At 41.1% G+C, this 15,865-nt stretch overlaps 2 protein-coding genes across 2 annotated transcripts in view; one reads left to right on the top strand and one right to left on the bottom strand.

Annotated features, from left to right (window-relative positions):
* Window positions 1–15,865, top strand: part of SLC1A1 (solute carrier family 1 member 1) — a 75,325-nt gene that overhangs the window by 30,302 nt on the left and 29,158 nt on the right. Inside the window, exon 2 of the mRNA XM_019966002.2 lies at window positions 6,487–6,627. Coding sequence (XP_019821561.1) covers window positions 6,487–6,627 — 141 coding nt within the window. The remainder of the gene's footprint in view (window positions 1–6,486; window positions 6,628–15,865) is intronic.
* Window positions 12,348–15,865, bottom strand: part of SPATA6L (spermatogenesis associated 6 like) — a 102,159-nt gene continuing 98,641 nt past the window's right edge. The window contains exon 15 of the transcript XR_011567932.1: window positions 12,348–15,370. The gene's annotated coding sequence lies outside the window, so the exon portion shown is untranslated. The remainder of the gene's footprint in view (window positions 15,371–15,865) is intronic.

Raw genomic sequence — 15,865 nt, 5'->3', positions numbered from 1 at the left:
AAGAGTTGGACACAACTGAGCGACTTTCACTTCACTTTGCTTGGAAAGAAGACCAGAAAAATTTTACCCTGTGACCCAGGGAAACCTCAAGAAAGCTGCCTCTGCCCATGTCTAAGAGTAAAGAGGAAGAGAGGCACCCATGAGAAAATTAAAACTCAGACATATACTTACCTGGTTGGGTGATTTAAATTACACCAGCACAGAATATAGGAGGACTTTCCTCATGACCTTAAAACTCCTAAACTTCCAGGAGAAACAGGTGTCCTATTATGCATAGGGACAATTTCACAACCATGGAAAGCCAACCCCCTTCCCAAAAGACAAATCTACAATCAAAAATTACAAATCACACAAGGAAATGACACCAGCAAGAGAACACAAAAACTGGACATGATGTAACAGTCTGAAAGAGTATGTTGCTGCTGCTGCTGCTAAGTCGCTTCAGTCGTGTCCGACTCTGTGCGACCCCATAGACGGCAGCCCACCAGGCTCCCCCGTCCCTGGGATTCTCCAGGCAAGAACACTGGAGTGGGTTGCCATTTTCTTCTCCAATGCATGAAAGTGAAAAGTGAAGTCGCTCAGTCGTGTCCGACCCTCAGCGACCCCATGGACTGCAGCCTTCCAAGCTCTTCTGTCCATGGGATTTGCCAGGCAAGAGTACTGGAGTGGGGTGTAGTAAATATGTTTAACATGATTAAAAAAGAAAGGTGGAAGAGAAAATAGGAAACAGAAAAATGATGCTGTGAAAAGGATACAGTAACTTTCAGAAATGAAACTTAGAGACAATGGAATTGAAAACTCAGTGGGGGAGTTCCCTGGTGTGCAGGGGTTAATAGTCAGCCGCCTGTTGCTCTGGCTAAGCCATGAGAAAATCACCATGGGAAAAGAATAAAAGCAAAAGATAGCAATACAGCATAACCCAAGTAAAAATACACTGGGTTGATTCGTTGGGGTTGTCATGCCCTGCTAAGCTAAGGAAAAACCTAGTGTGCACCTTGGAATGCTGCTGGGTCAGCACAAGCTCAGAACGCTGCTTGAGCACACACTAGGATGTTTTCCCAAGGCATGTGCAGGTCTATGACCTCCAGCTAGGTGACAGCCCTTGTACAAGAAAATGACAAAGATAGTTTAAAGTAATCAGTAAAATGGGAGACATGACTAGGGACACAGGAGGCGGACTTCAATGTCACACAATACTTTCTGCTTGCCAAGACACTAAGTTAGAGTGATGCGGCTCCGAGGAACAGGGCTCTTGATCCAAGAGGTCTTGAGTCCCCTGATCCCGTCTTTAAAACTTTAATTCTGTCTCTAGTTTCTTTTTCCCAAACTGTGCGTCGACTGCTTCAATCGCCACCTGCCGCACTGGGTGCAGCGCTGGTGGCCTAGTGTTTAGGATTCCGGGCTTTCACTGCTGTGTCCTGAGTTCAGTCCATGGCTGGCAACCTGAGATACAGGACCCCCAAACGAACTGCTTGGCCAACTCAGGGGCATATGAAAAATGAAAACAATTTCACTTTACATATATTCGAGTTGATGAGATTTTTTAAGGCTTAAAAGTCAAAGTTTTATAGACGCAGGGGTATCTGTGTTTTGTGTCAGAGTTCATGTAAAGACCTTATATTGTTGAAGCTACTCAGCTCCAAAGGAGAAGATGAGAAAAGGGGGAAGGTGTATTTCAGTGGAAGGATAGGATAGAGAAACGTCCTCCTATCTACTCAGTGTATGCGTGTTGCTGTTGTTTAGTCACTAAGTCCAACTCTTGCGACCCTATGGACTATAGCCTGCCAGTCTCCTCTGTCCATGGGATTTCCCAGGCAAGAATACTGGAATGGGTTGCCATTTTCTTCTCCAGGAGATCTTTCCAAACCAGGGATAGAACCTGCATCTCCTGCCTTGACAGGCATGTTCCTTACCACTGAGCCACCAGGGAGGCTCAGTGTATGCCAAGCCATTTGTTAATAACTTTATTCATCCCATGCTTTTTATTTTCTGGTTATCAACACTCAGTTACCTCCTGAGGGGCTTAATCTAGTGCTTAAAATAGTATATAACATGACAGCATGGCTAGATAACTATTTCAGTGGTAATTAAAAATGTATTTTCCTTTGCCAATAGTTCTTATTTAATCAAGACAGATTCAATCTGTGAACCAGAGAACTATTCTGGGGCTTTGATTAAAAACCACAGAAGATTTTAATTTCTTTTCTGCAAATACCCTAAAACAGGAACAGTGCTGTTTTTATCCATCTGAATCAAATGCAATTCAGTTACTATCCCCAGATTAATTTTTATAACTGTAAAGAACACATGTGCATAAGAACAAAGATTGGGTAGTGCCCTGTGAAATGAGAAGGGAGAGCATGAAGTCCCTGTCCACTCTGGGTGGTATCTTGCAGCTGACGTTTCAGAGACCACACTGGCTTCCACTTCACTCTTGGCTGGGAGTGGATTTCCACAGGTGCCTTTGGTTGTGGACAAATCAGGCTTCACAGCCACTGATTCAGCTGCCAGATCCTGGACTGAGGAGGAAAGGCCCTCCCTCCGCCCCTGCTAGCTATCCAGGCAGTGTATGTTGCCGGAAGAACAGCACGGGCCCTGTGCCTCGTGCCCTCAGCCCCCAGCTGCCCCCTGCCTCTCCGTCCTCACCGTACACTGATGCCTGGCAGCTCTAGCAAAGTGCTCCCATTCTTTGTTGAAAGGGTCGTGGTGAGATTTTGCTTCTTTTTGTTTTGTTTGTTTAAAATTAAAATTAGTTATTTGCTTCTGCTGGACAGTATTTAATAGGGCAGGATGTTGAGTTATCTGCTAGATTGCAGTACTGGAAAAAAAAAAAAAAAAACGTGCATAAGAACAAAGTTTGGGTAGGACCTGGGAAATGGTGAGGGGAAAGGAGTGGATAGGTTGGTGCAATTAATTATTTATGACCTTTTATTTTGATCTCCAGAATTATTTCATAAACAATGTTTTTTAAATAAACTTTTCAGGAAGACAAAGCATCCCATTACCTCCAAAATAGGGCTACTGGACTGGCAATTGTTTGAGACAACATGGGCGTGAAGCAATGACGTCCTGTGTATCTTTTCTATTTAAAAAAAAAAAAAACCATCATTTTTGTCTGTGCTGGGTCTTTGTTGCTGCACGTGGGCTTTCTCTCATTACGGTGCATGGGCTGCTCACTGCGGTGGCTTCTCTTGTTGAAGAGCATGGGTTCTAGGGTGTATAGGTTCAGTAGTTGTAGTACATGGGCTTGCTCCGCAGCACGTGGGATCCTCTTGGACAAGGAGTGGAACCTATCACCCCTGCATTGGCAGGCAGATTCTTAACCACTAGACCACCAGAGAAGTCCATATCATCTCTTTTAAGCTTAAGGTTTTAAACTGGAAGAAGAAATTTCTAGCTATGGTCTTGTTTTCCTCCCTAGCTTCTCCCTTCCTTGTTTTACCAATGTATTTCCATTTCATGTAAAAAACATGGCCAGCTCTCCAGGAGCCAATGAGCTGGTTTTATGATCCTGTTTGAAAATTGAGGACACTAAGACTCAGAGATGATCACAGCATCTTGGCCCTCTGAAGGCACCTTTGAGAGCAGCCCTTTTGCCCTACCTCCAATCCCACCAGTCGACAACAGGAGAAGTTAAACTTATGACCCAAGTTATGTACTTTGTAGGTGGTGGAACCAGAACTGGATCCTGCTCTCCTAACACCATATACTTCCCAATCATCTTAGTACCTGCTTGGGATCTTCCTGCCTGTGTGGGGAAAAGCAGCCCAAGAATGAGTTCCTGGTAATTAAAGGGCTGCGACCATCTAGGTAACAATTGTACCTTTGGGCTTACTTCCTGGACCTGCTGAAGGCCTCTGTATAGATATGCCATTCAGGAAGGTTCTGGAGCTTCATCTTCTCTGGTTCTGGGAGTGGCCCTACCATGTCCATCTGACCTGTGTACCCCTGGGTGGGCACTTAATCCCAGCAGCCCTTGGCTATGGATAAACCTCTCCATGTTCCTTCATCCATTCCAAGATTCTGACTCTGGAAAAGGGTAGGGAAGGATGTACACTGTGAAATTCTGGCTTCATCTTGGAACCTGGCAAATCTTTCAGTGATTTTTCTCTTATCCTGCATCTCATTTTTCCAAATGTGTTTGAGACCAAGGTGTAGCACATCCATTCACAAATGTTAACTCCTGGCTGAGGTCATTCACCAGTATATTTTATTCTTGAGGGTCCTGGGATGACATCTCTGGCCCAGAGAGAATCTCCCAACTGCTTTTCCAAGTCTTGGTTGGTGTTTGTATTCTCCTTTCAGTCAACAAATATTGGAATATAATTTGTGATACTCAACTTCAAGAACAAGCTTGATAGAAAGCTTTCATTACTAAATACAGTAACTTATTCATTGTGCTTGTCACCTTTGATTGCTTTTAAACGACTCCTTATGGAGACTCTTTTATCTCTACCATTAAAAACCCATATCTGGTTAAAGGCTGAAAAATAGGAAGTATATTTCTTTCTAACTGCCTTGCATTCATTTGGGGTGGAGATGATTAGAGGCACAGTTAATTGATGGTAATATAAACCCTAAGATGGGAGCACATGGGTTCTTTTGCTACCCGACAGAGTGCTTTTGTGGCTGGTTTTTAAGCACAGACACATCTCCTTTATTTTTACATACAGGGCTTTCTTTGACATACAAGCCAAAATTTTACTTGAAGCAACCTGAATACTAAGAGAGAGAGTATCTGGTTTTTCTGTTTGTTTGTTTAAAGCACTGAACATCACAGAGCATCCTTACAGAACAATGTATTTACGTTCCGTATAGAACAGCTGAACATAGCTAATTAAGTAGTAAGCACAACATGCTTTTAATATTTGCTTAAAACATTTTGAATCCTTGGTGTTCTTAACCATTCTGGAGTCTCTAACACTTAAGTTTTGAAATCCGTATCAAAAAGGATAAAAAATACAGAGGCTTTTTTGTTTGTTTGCTTTAACTGCAATTTCAAAAATGTTTACATGTATAGGTTTGCTCCAAAAATAATTTAAAATGGCTGATCAGAAATACATTCAATAATGTATGTACAAAATAGAGATTAAGGCAAAGGTGGAATATGTAGGAAAATAAAAGCTAAAGATAAGGTTACTTATCTAATGTAACTTGTAAATGTTTCATATAAGGTTACTTATGGACTTCCCTGGTGGCTCAGATGATAAAGAATCTGCCTGCAATGTGGGAGACCTGGGTTCAATCTCTGGGTTGGGAAGACCCCTGGAGAAGGGCATGGCAACCCACTCTAGTATTATTGCCTGGAGAATCCCCATGGACAGAGGAGCCTGGCAGGCTAGTCCATGGGGTCACAAAGAGTCAGACACGACTAAGCGACTAAGCACAGCACAGCACAGTGGGCATGAGAAGTATACCAGAATTTAAATGAAAACTCTACTACTTACTGATTATAATTCACATCTCTTCATTTGCTCTAGCGTTCTTAACTATACGCAAATAACTCTAAATTTTCACATACTAATTATTTGCACTTGCAAATTAACATATCTAGTTATATCCTTCCTGAAGGTTCCTGCCCTCTAGTCATTTTACTCCCAATTAGCATGTCATCCATCAGAGGTTGATGAAGAGAAAAAAGATGTGTAAGTCATCCCAACCCATTTTCTTTCTTGATTAATAGAAGGTAGTAGGGAGTGGCAGTTGATGGAAATAGGGTGGAGTAGGGCAACTGGATGTTCTTTGGAAGAAGATAAAGAAGAAATACTTAAAATTTGTGATTTTTAGTTGTCAGAATCATCTCACAAGTGAAAGAGTTCATACTGACATCGTATTAAGGCAAGCTTTCAGACAATGCATACTGTTTCTTAATATTGAACATTTCCCTACTATATTTAAAATAGATAACCAACCCACCATATAGCACAGGAAATTATACTCAATGTTTTGTAATAACCTATAAGGGAAAGTAATCTGAAAAACATGTATAACTGAATCATTTTGCTGTGAAACTAACACATTGTAAATCAACTCTACTTCAATAAAAAGAGAAGAGTATTACTAAAATTTTATTAAAAGAATATGAGAAAATACAAACTGATATGTAAAGTATAAAATATATAAAATATCTATAGATAGACAATAAAAGTGGTGTGTAAAACAATTGTTATATTGGGCTGGCTAAGACTGAACTTTTCTTTTTCCTTCTCATGGTATTCTTTGATGTTTTGTCATGATAATATAATTGCAGGGGAAGAAAGGAGATGAAAAAAGCTTTCACATGAATTTTACTTTTTACAGATTTACTCATTACCTTTTAAAATGCAATTTGTTTTTTAAGTCTAATATTTGCCGACTCAAGGAAGATCATCAAAATTATTTTTCTTGCCACTAAAAATTGTATTTGGGGGATTTTTTTCATAGAAATGTATACAAAAAAAAATCTAATGTTGTTCCTTTCTTCTTCTCAATCATTGTTTTTCTTAGGGATTGTTATAGGAGTCTTGGTTCGAGAATACAGCAAGCTATCTAACCTGGAGAAATTCTACTTTTCCTTTCCTGGAGAAATTCTGATGAGAATGCTGAAACTCGTCATTTTACCATTAATTGTATCCAGCATGATTACAGGTACCTTTAGAAAACTGATGTTCTCTGTGATTAAGGAGTCATCTAATCACCTGAGTTGTTCTTAAGGAAAAAATCAAAATGCATCTAATGTACCATACACACACGTATACCTCCCTTGGAAAGTACATATTTGCTTGAGTGAAATACTTCATTATTCACAAAGTGGCATTGCTTTGCCTGTGGCACTGTCAACCACAGCTCAGATCTTCATTGGACCAGCTGTAGAATGTCTCGTGAGGAAGGAAAAGAAAAAGGGGTATTTGGTCACTGCCATGTCAGCCAGCGGGCTTCCCTGGTGGCTCACAGGGTAAAGCGTCTGCCTGCAATGCAGGAGACCTGGGTTCTATCCCTGGGTCGGGAAGATCCCCTGGAGAAGGAAATGGCACCCCACTCCAGTATTCTTGCCTGGAGAATCCCATGGACAGAGGAGCCTGGTGGGCTACAGTCCACAGGGTCGCAAAGAGTCGGACATGACTGAGCGACTTCACTTTCACTTTTCTTTCTTTCCTGTCAGCCAGCATCCTCAGGCAAAATGTGGTTATCAGTTTGGATCATGTTTTCTGTGGTTTACTCATTTGTTTCTCAGCTGCAGCCATCATGCCTCAACCCTTTCAGCCTGAAGGGTCCTCTGTTCCCTCTGCCCACTCACTCCCACTCCTCCACAGACCTCAGAACCTACTATATATGTGCCCTGGAAATCTGCCCAGGGACCAGTAGTCACATGTTGTGGGAAAGTTTTAATGATGGGCTGGTACCATATTTCAAAAGCTGGGTGTTTTTAAAACTGAACTTGTGACACACTTGAATTTGGAAGTGATTTTTCCCTTATGAATTGTTATGTTGCAGGGTATCTTTATAGAGCACACTCCCTTATGTAGGTAGAGATTAATTGGCTTTATAAAAATGTCATTTGTCTGGGTATGGTTAGCTCCTCTGTGGCTTCCATACTTTCCTGGCTTTTTCTCATTCTGGCAGTAGGTGAAATGCAGCAATTGCTAGCATTGCCAACTTGAAAATCACAGTTTTATATAACCATGCAATTAGGGTTCTTGACATATCCTCTTCTAGAACATTTTTCTCTACTGCCACTTAGAGATGTAGGACTGATCTCTGTAGAGTACTGGACATTGGCTGGGGAAGGATGGATGGGTGTCAGGGTCTGCTGCTTTCAGCAACTGCATTGCTTCAGCTGTAGATTTAGCCACTGAACTTTTGAAGTACCAAACTCCAATCAGACCAGAGTCCATTGGAAGCCTAGTTCTTAAGTGGGCTTGGTGTTCTTGGCTTATTATAGACCTAAAGAGAATATAATTATGTTTTGAAATGCCTGGTTTCTTTTAGGGCCTGCAGCCAGAGGGCCAAATCAGCAGACCAGTCCTTTGTACCATATAATGATTATTTGTTTAACTTCAAATTATTGGAGGCATTTAAAATTTGGAAGACTTCATGTAAACATCCATATTTCTGGCTTCTTCTGAAAAAAAAAAATAAGATCAGGAAACACTGGGGCCAGTTCCCCACACACCAGAGCTGAGAAATAGCTACTGTGTTTAGTTGGTGCAAATACATGTGAGACGCCACAGTTCTTGTCACTCCCTAGTGCCCGATACCTCATCCACTTTACTCACTCACATTACCTGCCTTCTCCTGTGGAGATGGCTGTTCTAGAAACCCTCAGAATTTTCTCCATATCAAAGAGTTGTAATCTTTTCTTAGGGTCTTTTGAGAACATGATGAAAGCTTTGGACTCTCTCCCAAGAAAAATGTTCAAAGTTGTACATATGTACTGTATTTTGCATGCAGTTGCACAAAGGCTCATAAACTACTTTGTGATTGATACTTACATCTATGGAGGAAGGTATGGAAAGTTGATCCAGATTAGGCAGCAAATCCAAAACCCACGCAGTAAGCCAGATTTCATAAGAAAAGGTAACAATATTGTGTGAATATACTAGTTGGATAATAGTAGATGTTGAAAATATATACTTGGCATTGATAACAAGTAAGATGTTTGCAGTCCGTTTTGAGTGCTAGCTCAGCCTTGCAAATAATCTAGGAAAATAATTTGCATTCCACGTGCATAGCCCAGCTGCTTTTTGAAGGTGTAGCACAGATCTGGAAATTTTTACACTTTTCCCTCACCAAATCCCACAGTTAAACACTATCCATTCTTTTGACATAAAGTGATAAAATGGTAAAAGATTCAAAGGACATGAACAAAGCAGGAATGGGTACAATGATGATAATTTGTGTTTAAAGTTTTCAGATTAAAAGGAAAAAATAATAACAGTACTAAGGCAAGGTTATGGGAAAACAGGCTCAATCACTCCTTCAGTTACTGTATAATTGGAACAAATTTTCTGGGGGGAGGTTTGGAACATGTTCTGATCTTTCCACCTCACCTTTCTATTCTGATGAATTTAACATAAATCATCAGAGATAGGTTCAAAGATTTAGGTGCAAGGGTATTCATGGTAATATTTGTTTGTATAATGGTGATAAAGTATAAGCAATCTGAATGTATGTTATACCCATAAGTTAGGATTCTATGCACCTATTAAAAACTTTGTTTTGGAAACATATTTAGTGAAGGTGGAAAATATTCCTGTTTAATATAAAGTAGGAGAATAAAATAAATTAGATATTGTATACAATACAAATTTTATTAAAATTTATATATATTTTTAAAAGTTAGGACCAAAATCAAATGGCTAACAATGACTGGATTCAGTTAGTAAGAAAAAATGATCACTGAGTTTTCTTTTATGTTTTCAAGGCAAACACACATTATTTTTGTGTTTTTTTTGTTTTGTATTTTCTTTCTTCTTTTTTCCTTCCTTCCTTGCCCTCCCTTTCTTTCCTTCCTTCCTTCTTCCCTTCATTCCTTCCAGAAGAAGTAGGTGGGATGGATTCTGCTCTGTACCCCTCCAGCATTGCCTCTGGTAGTCTCCCTGCCCTTCTGCTCCCCAGCTCTGCCCCCTGCCCCTGAGCCCAGCACCACCTTTACCTGGTGTGTGGTCCTTTCCCCAAAGCCTGCAGTGATCCTCAGCCTCCCAACCCACCACAGAGCCAGGAGGGTGAAGCAGAAGATGGCTGTGGAAAATATACAGGAAGAGAAGCTTTCAAGTTTCAAAAGCCTTTATAAATCCAGCAGATCAAGAGCTTATTTCATACATTTATTAGGACAAAGGAGAATACATGTTGGAAGCAGGGGAGAGCTGAGTGAGTGCCCTAAGGATACATAAATCAGTGGCAGAGAGACAGTAAAACCTGAGACAAATAATCTGTACTTACGCATAATCTTGCCAAATTAACAAAGTAACAAAACCTCTGCTATCAAAGCCTCTGCTGACATAAAACTACTTTATAGCTTTTTTTTTTAAACAGGGAGAATCTCTCTTCATGTGATAAGCCATCACGTTAATCAAGGAAATTTGAATATAAGACTGGTTATTAGGTGGTATCAAGAAATTTCTGAGGGACTTCCCTGGCAGTCCAATGGTTAAGTCTCTGTGCTGCCAATAGAGGAGGCTCCAGTACGATCCCTGGTCTGGGAACTAATCTCACGTGCTGTGTGGTATGGCCAAAAATAAATAAATAAATGAAAGCTTTTAATTTAACAGAGAGCTTGTTATTCATAATACAAATAAATTTTTTTAAAAAAAGAAATTGTTGATAGTGCTGATAGTGGCATTTAAGGATATAAGAAACTGATCTTTTTTTTAAAGTGTATAGGATTATGTAGGGATGGAAATGACATAATGTCTGGAATTTGCTTTAACACACAGAGAAGGCACAATGGACATCATCTCAAGGCATCTTTAGAGGCAGATCGTTTAGGCACTAGCAGAATCCTACCCTTAATTTATATCCTGAAGGATACACCCATGCCACACGCAGAATATCTGCACTTAGACCCCATAAGCATTAAGGTCTGTAAGCTGTATTTGTATCCCACCGCCAGTGAAATGGCAGGGGAAATGGCTTGTGAACATGCCTGAGAAGTGTGGCTCTGGAAATCCTGGCCCAGGTCTTATTCAGCCAGTGAGTTTAAATTTAGGTCACATTTTCTTTAATACCTAGCATAGGAATGAAATGACTTCTTGCCTCCTGTTCCAAGAGATTCCCCAAACATCCCCACAGGAAGCTGTCTTACTCCCCTGATGCAGGAGCTGGAACGACAACAATCTGATCTCACCTTCAGGGGCAGAGGTTTTTCTGTTTGGGGTTTAACTAAGGCTTAGAGATAAACAGCATTTATTAAGGCTTAAATACAAATGGTATTTATCAGAATATATGTGTGAATAGGTTTCCCTACAAGCAAGAATCTGGAAGGCTTTTTGTAAAGGGCCAGATAAGTGAATATTCAAGACTTTTTGAGCCATATGGTCCCTGTCCAACTCTCCAACTGGGTATCACAGAAAGGCAGCAATAGACAATATGTCAGTGATTGGGCCTGGGTGCACTGCCGATAAGACATTTATTTACAAAAAAATAAAGAATAGGAGGCAAGCTGGCAGCCGAACTCTGGCAAAATTAAAGATAAAACTAGATTCTAACTCTCAAGATACAGTAATTGAGCTGGAATATGAGTGACGAACCAATATCCAGAGAAAATGCTACTCATACCAAGCGGTGAGTGTAAATGTCCAGAAGAGACACTGAAGAATGGAGGATGGAGCAGAGAAAGTGACATCTCAAGGTATTTGGAGGCCCCCCTATTTTTAAATTCAGATTTCGCAGGTGACATCCTTGTGCTATTTAGGGTGGGGAGGGCATTTTTTTAAAATACGTATTCATTTACTCATAAGTGGCTGTGTCCTGGGAAGCCATCCACAGCTCCAGTAGAAAGAATCATTCCATGTGCCTTCCTGAAACAGGTTCAGTTTGATTCAACAAACACTGGTTAACCGTGTGAAAACAAGCTAATCCTGTGAGGGACTGATGTTTCCTCCAGCCACCTGGTCATGGACCTCAGGTCTTCTGCTGGTCCATGAGTCCCTTGTTGGCAAGAAGGTATAAGAGGTGAAGATGCACATATCATTTGGCTGTACAGCTTGTTATTAGGTAGCTAAGAGCATCCACTATCTACTTCAGCTATGGGGGAAAAGTATGCTTGCTTTTCTTGAAACATTGGTTTTTGTTTGTTTGTTTGTTTTTTAATATAGTTCAGTCTCTACGAAAACTGCCAATTCAAGATGATTACAAATTTAAAACTTCCTGCTGGAGCTTAAAATCATACAGGTTGAGAATGAACATCTTACCTCATTTGTACCATCTAGAACCACTGTATTCTGCCTGCATTCCAAGAAACACCTCCTTCATTCTTTCCCAACCTTGTTTGGGAACCAAGAAGATAAGATGGCCTAAACAACTTTGCACACACGAATTAAACATTTCCCTAAGACCAGAAATTTTTGTTGCATTAGAACACAGCTATTGAAGCCAGAAGACTTATATATTTTTTTATTTTATTTTTAAACTTTACATAATTGTATTAGTTTTGCCAAATATCAAAATGAATCCATCACAGGTATACATGTGTTTCGCATCCTGAACCCTCCTCCCTCCTCCCTCCCCATACCATCCCTCTGGGTCGTCCCAGTGCACTAGCCCCAAGCATCCAGTATCGTGCATCGAACCTGGACTGGCATCTCATTTCATACATGATATTTTATATGTTTCAATGCCATTCTCCCAAATCTTCCCACCCTCTCCCTCTCCCACAGAGTCCATAAGACTGTTCTATACATCAGTGTCTCTTTTGCTGTCTCGTACACAGGGTTATTGTTATCATCTTTCTAAATTCCATATATATGCGTTAGTATACTGTATTGGTGTTTTTCCTTCTGGCTTACTTCACTCTGTATAATAGGCTCCAGTTTCATCCACCTCAGGTTTTCTACAGTGCCTTTTCTCCAAAGAAGGAAGGGATACATTGTGTACATAAGGAATGGAATTCCCATAATGAATGTGCCACTTGTTGCCACAGTAACAGAGAGAAAAATGACAGAGATAAATATTCCCTGCTTCAGCCTCTGACATAGTGAAGCCCAGAGAATTCACCATGAATGAGCTTTCCTTCTTCCTAAACCAGTACTAGACTGGTTCACAGCTCTGTTCAACTGAGTTAACATGGTTTTGTTTCTTTTAAAAAAAAGAAAAGAGTGAGCCTCATATAGTTTAGTCACTTTTCCACAATTGCCTCTCTTTGTCAACCTAATATAAAAGCAAGTACTTTCGCCATTTCTTTGGAACTTAATTCTTTATGATGGCTTCCATGTCACATAAGACTTGTATTAAATAAATGTGTATATTTTTCTCCTGTTAAGAAAAAATGAGAAATCACGCAGGGATTCTAAGGAATCTCGTAAGTTGAATACATGGATCTGGAAGACACTCATTCATTCATTCATATCTTCAATGTCCCAGGCTGTATGCCTGGCACACAAGACACAAAGAGATGTCCAGTTCTTCAAGAAAAGGAGACTACATTTGCAATGCTCTGTGATAAGTCTTTCTGGGAATGAGGACGCAGGAAGGGACATTGGGTGGAGTTTTGAAGGAGAGAGAGGAATCAGATGAAGTGGCAGGAATTCTAGGCAGAAGAAAATAGGAGAAGGCACAGAATCTTGGGAAGACAGTGAGACTTTGACTGGAAGGCTGCAAACCTGGGGAGGAAGCAAGGGAATGGAAGGTGAGGGCATGGCTTCATGGGGTTTGTGCGCCTTCCTGGGGCTTCTGGACATAAGCTTGTAGGCACGGGGAAACAGGTTAGAGCAGTGACTCCCACCTGTGCCATTCTCTCCAAGGAATGCCCTGAACAAGCTTTCAGTGGGGAAGTATTGTTTAAAAGAAAGTTCAGTAACACTCAAAGATGGTAAGGCAGAACTTATTCCAGATTGTCACAGTAGGTAGAGGGACCACTGCAATGGGACTTTGCAGTGGTGGAAAGAGAGTGGGTTCAGGTCCAAATGAATGCAACATGAGCCAATGGGAAATGATGGCCAATGACCTGGGTAGCAGGATCAGTGGATGGAAAATTACTGTGAAGAAACGTCAAAGGTAAGGGGGATTCTGGCTAAATTGACCTAACAGGATTTTTGGTAAAGACAGCCCAGGGTAATCAGATACCACCTCTGCACCATGACATAGTATTATCATTATCTGTAATATGTCATGGTGCATGGAAAGTGCTATTTTCTGTTTTCTCTGGGAAAGTAATGAACTTATTTTTAATCCTCATAGCAATCCAGTGAAAATAAGTAGGAGCTTACTTCTATCTTTAGAAATGAGGAAACAGAAAGTTGGAGAGAGATTAAGCCAGTTTACCAAGATCACACAGATCATAAGGGCAGCACCTAGGACTGCCCTCCAGCACCCAGGGGTGATGGATAATGAGGAGCCTGATTAGATATGGAGAGTGATCAGATATTGGGGGTTGGGAGCTCTGATCAAACTGACTTAGCAGCGTTCTTGCTAAAACTAGATTTTACTAGTTAGGCCTAGGAGAAAAAATTTTAATTTACTCTTTTGTCTGATACTATCAGAAGTTTCTAGACAGTCCCTACATTGGCATCAGAACCTGCAGGGCCAATATTAGAATCAAGCCAAACCAGGTAAGTTCGCACAGTGCGTTCATTCTGGAAACAGAAACAATAGGAAAAGGCTTGTTCTGCCTCACGTGTTAAGTTCCCCAGCACACAAGCAGCTTCAACCCAGAGACCCGAGCTACCAATTTTTTGAGATAAGAAGAAGCAAAGAGAGAGCGCAATAATAACTATGTTGTGGTAGAAAGCTAGAAAAGTCTCCCTGAGCTGTTCGCTATCCCAATGTCAAAGCACAGGCTTTGAAGAGAGTAGCTGAGCGCCTCAGATCCTCTGAGGTTTAATGTTCATTGAACAAGAAGCCTCCTATAAAAGCTCATTGGGTCTTATGAAAAATTGGTTCCAAATACAAATAGCACTGTCCTTTATGATATTTAAAAAAAAAAAAATGTTAAAACAGCTCATGGGTTGCTGAAGAAACAGGAGACTCGCCCGCTGCTCCTTGACAGAGGTTTTGAACATCAAATGTGGACCTGCTGACAAAGGCTGCGAGAGCCTTTAGTTCATTTTGCTGGGAACCAGTTTAATTTTATTAACTTCACAGAATAGTCTGGGAGGTGACAGAACCTATTGAAAGGGACTTCTTTGTAATTAATGTCTCTTAAGAAAAACTGATGTCATAGGGGAAGCATGCACAGAAACAGATTTTGCAGGCTGTCCTCTGCCTTTTCTTTTTCCCTTTTAACATCCCAGGAGCGCTAATCCAGGCTGCCCTGGATCAACAGAGTGAGAGCATAGCCTGCTCTCAGCCTTGTTTTTTCTGGGGAAGTAATGACCTTATTATTATTTTTTTTTTAATCCTCGTAGCAATCCAGTGAAAATACGTAGGAACTTACCTCTTTAGAGATGAGGGAACAGGAAGTTGAAGGGAGATTAAGCCAGTTTTCCAAGATCACACAGATCATAAGGGCAGCACCTGGGACTGACACAGAGTCCCGAGCTCCATTCTGGAACCTTCTGCTGCCTGAGGACCAGAGCCTGGGAAGAGTTGCCTGGAGCCCGGTAGCCATATGTAGATGATTTGGTTACTCTTTCAATCAACACATGTTTATGGAGTTCCCCCCATGTGCAGGCACTGGGTGAACACTGGTGGCTTGACAGATATCTGGGTCTCCTGCCCTCGGGGTGCTTACAGTCTAATGAGAAAGACAGACATTAAATAAGGAGCGCATTAGTAATAACTCTGAAACGTCGTGTGAATAGGATGCCAAGTGAGGAGCCTGATTCAGCCTGGAGACTCAGGGAAGGCCTCTGAGGAAAAGACTTAAAAGCAGTCAAAAGAAGGGGAGAGTGAGACAGTCCAGCAGAGGGAAGAGCCTAGGCAATGGCCTTGTTGTTGGAGGGAGCTCGGTCGGCTCTAGAAGAGGGCTGGTGGACCTGGCTGCAGGGCAGACAGTGCCCTTCCCTCGGGGCCTTGTTAGCCTGGGTAAGGATTTCCTGTGTGAAATGGCCCGACTGATGTTTTAAAAAGATCTCCTTAGTGGCCATGTAATTATGGAAGGCATGCAGGGCAAAAGAGTTAACACTTGCAAAGTGCCTTCCGTGTGCTCAGTGACACACTTCATTATTGATCATTTCATTCAGCAGTAACGGAGGCTATTGACTGAGTAAAATTTTAAATTCTGCTTACT

Source organism: Bos indicus, chromosome 8, assembly GCF_029378745.1.
Source record: "Bos indicus isolate NIAB-ARS_2022 breed Sahiwal x Tharparkar chromosome 8, NIAB-ARS_B.indTharparkar_mat_pri_1.0, whole genome shotgun sequence".
NCBI classification, from domain to species: Eukaryota; Metazoa; Chordata; class Mammalia; order Artiodactyla; family Bovidae; genus Bos; species Bos indicus.
Note: the sequence above shows the minus strand (reverse complement) of the source record. Positions and strands in the feature narration are given on the sequence as shown.